Source organism: Trichosurus vulpecula, chromosome 8 (assembly GCF_011100635.1).
Source record: "Trichosurus vulpecula isolate mTriVul1 chromosome 8, mTriVul1.pri, whole genome shotgun sequence".
Taxonomy (NCBI): Eukaryota; Metazoa; Chordata; class Mammalia; order Diprotodontia; family Phalangeridae; genus Trichosurus; species Trichosurus vulpecula.
Genome location: NC_050580.1, coordinates 82,395,702 through 82,407,017, shown reverse-complemented (window position 1 = coordinate 82,407,017; position 11,316 = coordinate 82,395,702). Strand labels below are relative to the sequence as shown.

At 37.5% G+C, this 11,316-nt stretch overlaps 1 protein-coding gene across 2 annotated transcripts in view; it reads left to right on the top strand.

Moving 5' to 3' along the window:
• Window positions 1-302: 302 nt before the first annotated feature.
• Window positions 303-11,316, top strand: part of CEP55 (centrosomal protein 55) — a 36,358-nt gene continuing 25,344 nt past the window's right edge. For both annotated transcript variants that reach the window (XM_036736254.1, XM_036736255.1), the window contains exons 1-3: window positions 303-382; window positions 6,703-6,897; window positions 9,833-10,108. In XM_036736254.1, the coding sequence (XP_036592149.1) occupies window positions 6,715-6,897; window positions 9,833-10,108 (459 nt within the window). In that variant the 5' untranslated portion in view covers window positions 303-382; window positions 6,703-6,714. The remainder of the gene's footprint in view (window positions 383-6,702; window positions 6,898-9,832; window positions 10,109-11,316) is intronic.

The following is an 11,316-nucleotide window of genomic DNA, read 5'->3' as shown; positions in this document are numbered from 1 at the left end:
GGAGGCTCCAGCTTCATTCCACCGGGGGAGCCTGACACGGGGCCCCTTCTAAGGGCGAGCCCTCAGGGTGGCAGCTCCAACAGGTGTAAGAGGCGGAGCTCTGAGCCTAGGGCGGGGGCAGAGAGGGGCAGGCGGGGGACAGACTGACAGCCCCGCTCCTCTGTTTCCACCCCCACCCCAGTCCACGTGTCCAGGCTCCGCCCATCAGCGCTAGCAACCAATCCAGAAAGAGAGCGCTTTTCTCTCCGCCCCTTCTCTGCCGGAACCTCGCCCTAGCCGGCAGTGACGCCACACCCCTCCCCCCTTCAGCCGCGGGATTCAAATTTCCGGAAGCCGATGAGGGTTCGGCTGCTAAGGAGGGCGGACGACGTCGTTGTCTCAGGTGGGTGGTGGCGCCGGTGGCCGGGGCGGACCGAGCTCGGTCAGTCGCCAGGGGACGGGAGCCGGTAGGGAGGCCTTGACCGCGAAGCCCGCAGACCTTGGGCTGGTATTGTCCCAGCCTGCCGGGGCGGCGGGGAGGCTTTAGCGCCTCCGCTGAGGGCCCCGCCCTGCACCGCCCCGCACCGCCCAGCGGCCGAGGTTGTGTGTGAGACCCCACCCTGGATCCTCGGGCGGCGGCCCCAGATTGGGGATTTCTCTCGCCTTTCCCTGTGCTGTGGATTCTGTGATATAGCGGAGCCGTAGGTTGAGGACCCCACGAAGAGATCCGGCCGGGCCGGGGAGGCCTTCACCGGCGAGGGAGTCTGAGCCAGCCCTTCCACCGGAGTCCTTTCTGCACCACGCAGGCGGTCGGCCCACTTCCCCAACGTTCGCTCTCCTAACACTTTTGTTCTGCAACTCTCTAATATCTACCTCGTAATACTCAATATTAAACTTCTCTATGTTTATCTTGTCTCCCTACCAGAGTATAAGTTCCATGAAGGCAGAAACTGTGTCTTACCTAATTTTTTTTTTGCTCTTCTCCACCCCCCATCAATAAGATGCTTAAATATTTGTTGAATGAATTTCCTGCTTGGTTTGTACTCCCAGCACTTAGCACAGCACTTGGTCTATAGGAAGCACTTAATAAACGTTTGTTGACTTCCTAGGAGGCTCTTAAAAATACGAAAGAGCTTTACCCTCCCTCTAATGTCCTTTCAGTTGAATACCTGTTATGTGCAAGGCACTCTGGGGAATTTAAGAAGCAGAATCATTGTAACAGCTCATACATATAGCATTATAGAACCTCAGAGCCGGAGGGGTACCTTAGGAACGATCTGGTCCAGTGCCTTCATTCTCTGGATAGAGACCGAGGCTCAGAGAGGACTTGCTTCAGGTCACACAACTAATTAGGGGCAGAATCAGGACTAGTAATCAGACTTCTAGGTTCATTAAAAGACTAGGTCCCTGAAACAATTACTGAACGATCCAAGATGGAACATAGTAATTGTCAAATTGTGCGTTAACAACTAGACTTTCTATAGGAGGTCAGAACAGGGGAGAGCTCCATGAGGACTAGGGAATTGCGGAAGACTTTAGGGACTTGGGGCTTAAATTTGGCCTTAAAGGATGGTGGGTTTTAATAACAGAAGAGGAAATAGAACAGTATGGGGAAGAGAAGAAGTGAATATTGTATGTTGGGGGGCAATAGGAAAATTATCAGGATTAAGGTGGAGGACTGGATTTGGGTTGTCTTGTGAAATGAATTTGGAAAGGTGGTTGGGTAGTGTGGAGCCCAGTCATGGAGGGGCTATCTTGAAAGCCAGACAATTGGACGGCCCACTGAACATCTCTCTTCCTTCTCCAATCCATCTTTGCAAGCAACTGCCAAAGTAATATTCCCAAAGCACAGATCTGACCACCTGGTTGTCCCCAGTTTATTCTAGTGGCCCTGTATTACTTCTAAGATTTAATACAAACTCCCCTTTGGCATTTAAAGCCCTTTACAATCTGGCTCCAGTTTACCTTTCCAGCCTTATTATTTGTTATTACCTTTACTACTCTGGCTGTTAAAGCCCTTCACAACCTGACCTCTTTCAACTTTTCCAGTCATCTTACCTTTCATTTCTCTCCATATACTCCCAGGATCCAGTGACACCAGCCTTTTTTTCTATTCCTTACACATTTCAATCCATCTTCCAACTTCAATTTATTATTTATTTTTAACATTCTTTCAAAATTTTGAGTTCCAAATTCTCTCCTTCCTCACTTCTGATTTCTAGCCTCCCTGGCTTCCTTCAAGACTCAGCTTAGATCCCACCTTCTATAGGTCTTTCCTGGTCATGTCTCTTCCTTCATCCCCACATAGTGGCTTCTCCCAAGATTGTTTTCCATTTACACCTTGTACATCTTGTATGTACATAATCATTTGCATACTGTCTACCTTGTTAGAAAGTTAGCTCCTTGAGGAGTGGGATGGTGTTTTTAACCTTTCTTTGTATTTCCAGTACACAGTGCCTGGCAGGTAGTAGGTATTTAATAAATGTTTATTGACTGAAAAACACCACCTCTTATATGAGGCCTTTCCTGATCCTCCCATATCACCAGGAGCTGCTGGTGCCACCCTCTGCACCTCCCATTACCTTATATTTATTCAGGTACATTTTGTTTATTTTAACATAAGCTCTTTGAGGGCAGGGGCTATTGAATGTTTGTCATTGCCCCCAGCATCTTAGTGCCTATTACATAGTAGGTGTTTAAATGCTTGCTAATTGATTAATTTCAATTAATTGGGCATATAAAGGTGAAGGGAGGATGTAAGCTTCTCAACTTATTTTCCGGGCTTATATTTTGAACATTTCTTGTCACTGAACCTTAATACACCCTTTTTTTGTTGTGTGGTTTTTTTTAAATTTTTTAAGCATAGCCAATATGCATCAGAAGTAGATTTTGAACCCAAGTCCTCCAGGCTTTGAAGCTCACTTATTATTATACCATGCTGCCTCTTATGCTGACTGTGGATTTGGGCAAGTCATTTAACTTCTTAGTGAATGTAGGTAACTTTCTGAGACTATAGGTTTCATAAAAGGTGTTAACCTGCATTGGTGGAGGGAAGTTCCTCACTACAGAGTTCTCTATACCAGTGTAAATCATAGATCCAATTCTTATCTTTATTCCTCTTATTGTATCATCTTGGTATGCTGTGATGAACCCAATCAAATAGAAGCTAAGTGTGAAAGAGCCTAGAAAGTTACAGAAGTTAGTTAAGGCAAAAAGTAACAGTACTCACTACCTAAGCAGTGCCCTGTCTTTTTTTTCTCCTCAATATACTGACCAAATTCCATATTTTCTTTATACTTTGAATTTAATAGGCCACCTGATAACACACTGCCAAGCTATATGCAGTATTTTGTTATTATAAACAGCACTTTAATGATATTTTTTTAAAAAAATACTTCAATTTATTATTTACTTTTAACATTCTTTTAAAATTTTGAGTTCCAAATTCTCTCCCTCCCACCCCTCCCCCATCTACTGTCCCCCAAACAACAGGACAGCAATTATACCTGTGAAATCATGCAAAACATTTCCATATTAGCCATATTGGGGGAAAAAACCAAGAAAAATAAAATGAGAAAATTATACTTCAATTTGCACTCAGAGTTCATCAGTTCTGTCTCCAGAGATAGATGGCATTTTTTCATCATGAGTCCTTTGGAATTATCTTGGATCATTGTATTGAACAGAGTAGCCAATTCTTTCACAGTTGATCCTCATTACAACATTACTGTTACTGTGCACAATGAACTCCTGGTTCTTCTCATTTCACTTCGCATTAGTTCATATAGGTCTTGCCATGTTTTTCTGAAACTGCCCTCCTCATCATGCCACAGTAATATGTCAACAACTTGTTTAGCCATTCCCCAAATGATTAGTATTCCCTCAATTTCAAATGCTTTGCCAACTCAAAAATAACTTTTATAAATATTTTTGTACATATAGGTCCTTTTCTTTTTTGTTTTTTATCTCCTTGGAATACAGACCTAGTAGTGGTATTGATTGCTTGGTCAAAGGGTATGTAGTTTTATAGTTCTTTGGGCCTAGCTCCAAATTGTTCTCCAGAATAGTTAGAACAGTTCACTACTCCATCAACAATCCATTAGTGTACCTCCTTTTCCCTCATTCCCTCCAGCATATGTACCTCAGAGTTGTTTGAACTTGCTTTTCTCTAATCAGTAGTGATTTAGAGCATTTTTTCCTATGACTATAGACATCTTTGATATCTTCTGAAAACTGCCTGCTTATATTCTTTTACTGTTTCTCAATGTCCATTTTTTCCCCTGAAGGATTATACTCAGTTCTGCTGAATAGGTTGTTCTTGGTTGTAATCCTAGCTCCTTTGCCTTCCAGAATATCATATTCCAAGCCCTCTACTCAGTGGTGGGATTCAAATAAATTGACAACCGGTTCTTCATGGAACCGAGCTGAGGTGCTGCTGCTGATGTGGTGGGCGCAGGCCTCCCCCCTGCTAACAACTTGCTTGAAGAACTCAACCTAAAATTCGGTACCGGTTCTGCTGAACTGGTGCAACCTGGCTGAATCCCACCACTACCTCTACTCCTTTAATGTGGAAGCTGCTAAATGTCGTGTTATCCTGACTGTGGCTCCACAATATTTGAATTGTTTCTTTCTGGCTGCTTGAAGTATTTTTTCTTTGACCTGAGAGCTCAGGAATTTGGCTATAATATTCCTGGGAGTTTTCAGGAGATGATAGGTAAATTTTTTTCAATTTCTGTTTTACCCTCTGGCTCTAGGATATTGGGGCAGTTTTCCTTGATAAGTTCTTGAAATAAGATTTCTACATTCTTTGATCATAACTTTCAGATAATCCAATAATTCTCAAATTAACTCTCCTTGATCTATTTTCCAGGTAAGTTGTTTCTCTGATGAGATATTTCACATTTTCCCTAATTTTTCATTCTTTTGATTTTGTTTTATTTTTTCTCGAAATATCATGGAGTCATCAGCTTACACTTGCCCAGTTCTAATTTTTAAGGAATTATTTTCTTCAGTGAGCTTTTGTATCTCTTTTTCCATTTGGCCAATTCTGTTTTTTAAGTTCTTTTCTTCATTGAATTTTTGTACTTTTCCATTTGGCCTATTCTGCTTTTTAAGGAATTCTTTTCTTCAGTGAATTTTTGTACCTCTTTTACCATTAGGCCGATTTCTGTTTTTTAAGGTGTTATTTTCTTCAATTTTTTTTTGTGCTTCTTTTACCAAGCAATTAATTACTTTAATGATATTATCTCATTTGAGCTTTGCCACACCCATGTGGGATAGTTAGTTTTAGACGCAGAAACTGAGGATCACTTATTAAAGGGTAATTGATTTGCCCAAGGTCACGTAGTAAGTGGCAGAGACAGAACTGGAACCCAGGTCCTCTGACTCCAAGTTCAGTAGTCTTTTCCTTATATCACACTGGCTCTCCATTACTCCCAGTCATTATTCTTGGGTTTTTGTCTACTTGATTCTTTTCATTTTTGGATTTCATGCATATTGTCATTTTTTCTGTACGGTGCTGTCTTATTTCTTTCTCACTTGAACCTGTGTGCATCATCTCCTGAAGAGGTAACAGAAGAAGAATATTGTACTTGAAACTAGATTGAATGGGCTCAGGTGCTACTTAAAAAGTGAAAATCAAGGGAGAGATAGAATGGGGTGGATTATCTCGCATAAAGGTGGCAAGAGGAAGCAGTTCTGTGGGAGGAGGGGAGAGGGCAGGTGGGGGGGGGGAATGAGTGAACCTTGCTCTCATCAGATTTGGCCTGAGGAGGGAATACCATACATACCCAATTGGGTATCTTACCCCACAGGAAAGAAGAGGGAGGAAGATAAAAAAAGGGGGGGATGATGGAGGGGAGGGCAGATGTGGGTGGAGGTAATCAAAAACAAACACTTTCGAAAGGGGACAGGGTCAAGGGAGAAAATTCAATAAAGCGGGATGGGTCGGGAAGGAGCAAAATGTAGTTAGTCTTTCACAACATGAGTATTGTGGAAGGGTTATACATAATGATACACATGTGGCCTATGTTGAATTGCTTGACTTCTTAGGGAGGGTGGGTGAGAAGGGAAGAGGGGAGAGAATTTGGAACTCAAAATTTTAAAAACAGATGTTCAAAAACAAAAAAGAAAAAGTTTTTGCATGCAACTAGAAAATAAGATACACAGGCAATGGGGTGTAGAAATTTATCTTGCCCTACAAGAAAGGAAGGGAAAAGGAGATGGGAGGGGAGTGGGGTGACAGAAGGGAGGGAACAGGGCAACCAGAATATATGCCATCTTGGAGTGGGGGGGAGGGTAGAAATGGGGAGAAAATTTGTAATTCAAACTCTTGTGAAAATCAATGCTGAAAACTAATTATGTTAAATAAATAAATTTAAATTAAAAAAAGTGAAAATCATTTAACCTCTCTAATCCTCTATTCATCTGTAAAGCTAGGGATAATAATGAGTATTCTTGCCTCACAGAGCTGTTATGAGGATTAAATAATGTCTGAGAAAATGCTTTGTTAAATTGTAAAGTGCAATAGAGATATAAAGGATCACTTAGCATTGTTTCTAGATTGGAAATGTTCTTAGTTGTGACTTATATATGGCAGGGCCAATGTATGATTTGAACACCTTTACATTTTGTGTACTTCTTTTGCTGAAAGCAATTGAGTATGTATAGCAACAAATCTTCCAACTAATATCCTTTTATGTGCTTTCATTCTTGTTTTTACAGAATATTCCAGATATGTCCTCCAGAAGCCCCAAAGATTTTGTTAAAAGTAAATTGGGATTAAAGGCTAGCACCTCCAAATCTGAAACTGAATTAGAGAACTTTAACAGAGACAATGCAGCCCTTAAAAAGTCTTTGGAAGAAAATGCAAATGCAAAAGGGAAGGCAGCAGAAAATGAAAGACACAGACTTCTAGAGGTAGATGGTTTTCACTTTTGAATATTGTAATGAAATTACACGTTCTGGTCATCATTTCCTCCCCTTATCTTATTAACTTCAAATAGCTGAACTGTTTAATTCTTCAAAGATCAATATGATGAAAAGGGTGGATAACATCAAGACTATTTTAGAATATTCCTTTATCTTAAACATACCCAAAAGGATTTTAAGTTCACACATAATTCATTGAAATCATCACATGTATATTAGATATAGAGTTAAAATGTATGTTAGAAGTCATCTAATATAGAACCCTCTCATTTTAGAAGTGAGAAAAGAAATGAGACTACAAGAGGTTAAATGACTTACTGAGGATCATACATATTAGGGGAAGAACCCAAGTTTTAAACCCAGGTCCTAACTCCAAGTCCAGCAGGCCATCATATATTATTAACATGTTTTAGAAGGGACCTATAGAGTCTTTATCTCTACCAAAAAAAACCTAATACATTTCTTCCTGAAACTCAAAAAAAGTCTTTATTTGATTCTATAATGTCAATATACCACTATTATTTATCTCTAAAACACATTTAACCAAATTTAATTGCAAGACTATTTTTAACTGGATTTTTCTTTTCTGAAAGTTTGAGTCTATATAAGTTATTTTGTATTTAACATTTTCACAATTTTATAATAGACTGGTTGTTTGATGGTCATTGCATTTTATTATTTTATCAAATACCAGCCATTTTCATATTTTAAAGTACTTGATTTTTCCTGAAACATTTACATACACATACATACTTATATCAAGTCTTTGTCATGACCACAATCTGGTTTGTCTCTTCACTATCTTCTTAGAATCAAGGCTACTTATTTGAGATTATTGAATTAACAATCTGAAAATTTCATGTGAATATTTAACACATTTTATTATTTCATAGATTATCATTATGAATTTAGATCATAAATTTAGGACTGGAAGGAACCTGAGAGAGCACTGAGTCCAACCCCCTCGTTTTACAGATGAGGAAATTGAGGCCCAGAGATTGACTTACCCAGGGTTATGCACCTAGTAAGTGTTCAAGGCAATATTTGAACCCAGGTCTTCCTAAGTCCAGTGCTGTATTCACTATGTTACCTCTCACATCTTGGCTTCCTTCTAAGCAGTCTGATAGTTTCCCCCAGGCTATTTTAAGTAAAGTTCTTATAAAATTCCAATTTATAAAAATTAGCTTTTGAACTTTAGGAAGGAGCAGTTAGTTGGGATATTCTAAATATCTTTAAACCCTTTCAAATATTTGAAGACAGTAAGGTTGTCTTTCTTACTTTTCTGTTGTATAGACTAAGAAGCCCCCAATGTATGACATTGTTTCCAGACCCATCTTTCCATTTCTTTGGCTACACTTTAGCTTATCAGTACTTCTCTTAAATGTTAGTACCCATGCATAAAATACTTGTGAGTCAGTCTACCAAAGCGCACTCAATACATATATAGATTCAATTACAAGATGTTCCTTAAAGAAACAAAGAACAACTTAAATAGCCGAAGGAATAGTCAGTGCTCATGACTAGGCCATGATAAAATAAAAATGACGTTATTACTGAAGGTAATTTATAGATTTAGCATTATACCAGTCAAACTACCAAAGGGACATTTTATAATACAGTATATATACAATATATATATATATAATACATATTTTAATATATAATACATATTTTATAAAAATGGATAAAAATGATAATTTAGAAGTGAGTTATATAGTCTTTACCTCTACCAAACAACCTAGTAAATTTCCTTCTAAATCTAAAAAAAATTAGTCTTGATTCCATAAAGTCAGTACTTCACTATTATTTCTCTATAAGACACATTTAATCAGCTTTTGGATTTTAGGAAAGGGCAGTTAGTTGAGATATTCTAAATATCTTTAAACTCTTTCATGTATTTGAAGACAGGTTGTTTTTCTTCACTTGAACTAATCCCAAGCTAGCTCTCCCACATCATAATATATACAACTGTTTTTTTTTAACCCAGTGAAAGACTTTGTCTATCCAGTTAAGTTATATCTTTCTGGTATCATGACTCATGATTATGCCACCTCTAAAAGGATATTTCAAATGATCAAAATTTTTAAGTGTTTGCTTATGTTCTTATGTTTTGTATGATAAATGGGTAATTGCTGGATGTAACTATCCCTACTTGTTTCCTATCATTACAAATTTGATAGGATGTCTTCTATGACTTCAATTGATAAAAACGTTGAACAGAGTGGTACCTTGGACAGAGCCCTTTGACACCACAGGCAATTAATTGTGTTAATCAGGTTAAACGTAAATACAGTATTAGTAGGTTGTTATCAGCAGCAATAGTTTTTTTGTTGTTGTTTTTTCCAGTTTGACACAACAATCTTTAAATATAAGATCATTTATCTAATTTAGTTTTTACCCTCCTTGTGTTATTTATTCATATGCTAAAAAAGAAAGATGAGGCTTCTCACTTTTTCTTTTCTCAACTAGCATCTTAATTTTGAATTAATCCAAAAGGGGAAATGGGGAAAATGTTTCCACATCCAAAGAAGAAGCTACTCCTATTAAACTATAACTTTTTATTTTAGTAGTGCTTGAGTTCTTGGTAGTTTACTCCTTATAACTTCCTTTAAATAGGAACTTCTACCTACTTAACCTTTCTCTAGTTTTCTTCTAATCAAGTGAAGATTGATTTATTCCTGGAAATTGAGGCCAAAAATGAGAGAGAAGTGGGAAGTTCTTGGCTTTCTTATGAGTCTGTGGTAGTAAAATATTCAAATAGCTCATGTTTATTTCTTTACATATTTTATTTTAGTTCTAATTTAAAACTTTATTTTGTGGTGACATTCATTATCTTGTGTTTATTTTGACATTTGTTTGTATCACATTATCTTCTTGTTTGATTTAGCTTTGTAGTAATAATCTTACCTTTTTTTAATTCTAGAAAATATTTGCCCTTGAAACTGAAAAGGAGAATAATAGTTACCATCTGGCAGAGAAAGAAAAAGAAATACAGCAATTAAAAGCCCAGCTAAAATCTAAAAGTGGAAGCGATTCGTTACTGAGTCAATTAGAAGAAAAAACTAAAGAGGCAGAGAGGAGAGATCAGCTCTTAAAGTCTTTATCAGAAGAGACCGACATTCTGAAAAAGCAGTTGTCTGTAGCAACTACAAGACTGTCAGAACTTGAAAGCAAAGCCAGTACACTTCATTTATCACAGGTACTTAAATTTAAACAAAAAATCTTAGCATCTAAAGTATTTTGGTACATAATCAGATAGACTTAGAAAGTGTATTTTGTAACTCTAGTGTGACTATAGCAAAGTATATAATAGAGATTATCTCATGATTTAGTTATAGGGTAACTAATTTCAGCAACTTTTTTTTACCCAAAGTATTATTCTTGCTGAACTATTCATTTGTTCATTTTCACATAAAAATATTTATATCAATATTAGTTTGTCCAAGCTGGCTATGTAATAGATGCTGTATAGATAAGACCTACATTGCTGCTGAGAATTTTAATATTTTTGTGGAAGTGTCTGGAAGAAATTAAATATTACTTTCTTAAATGAATGATTGATTTTAAGGCAACTAGTATTGGGATATCATTGCATGTTGTCTCTATTTTTACCTGCCAATTTATGTTTTACATAAGTTATATTTCTCTCTCTCTCTCTCTCCCTCTCTCTCTCTCTTCCTCTCTCTCTCTCTCTCTCTCTCTCTCTCTCTCTCTCTCTCTCTCTCTCTCTATATATATATATATATATATATATATGTATATATGTATGTGTATATATATGTATATATATACACACATACACATACACATATATGTATATATGTGTGTGTATGTGTGTATATATAAAATTGAAAGTGCTAAGGGGATTAGATAAGAACAGAGATGGCTAGATCTTCCAAAAAAAATTCAGCCTATAAAAACCAAACTAAAATATTTGAATGTGGAATGCAAATGTTAATTTTAAATAGAAATTCTAATTTGGTCCTTGCATGAATTTTATAATACTGACATTTGAGAGGCAGTATAGAGTAATATAGAGGCTAGAGAGTCTTAGAATCAGGAAAATCTGAGTTCAAGTCCAGCCTCTAGCATATACTTGCTGTGTGATAGCAATAAGTCATGTAACCTCTCAATTCTCCAGGCAACTCTCTTTCAAATAATAGCTTACACACTAGTTGCTGTCTGCACCTGTGGAGGGAGTTCTCTACACCAATGAAATCACAGTTCCAAACAAATTTTTAAAAGTCATTTCTCAACCAGCATTGTATCTCTAAGTAATTTCTCCATCTTATGCATTATCCTTGGCCTCCTCACCTATTGTTATTTATTGTGTGCCAAGGGATCATGGTTAGATACAAAATAGAATATAGAGCAGAGCTTTCAAAAAAGTGAACTTTTTAGTCAAAA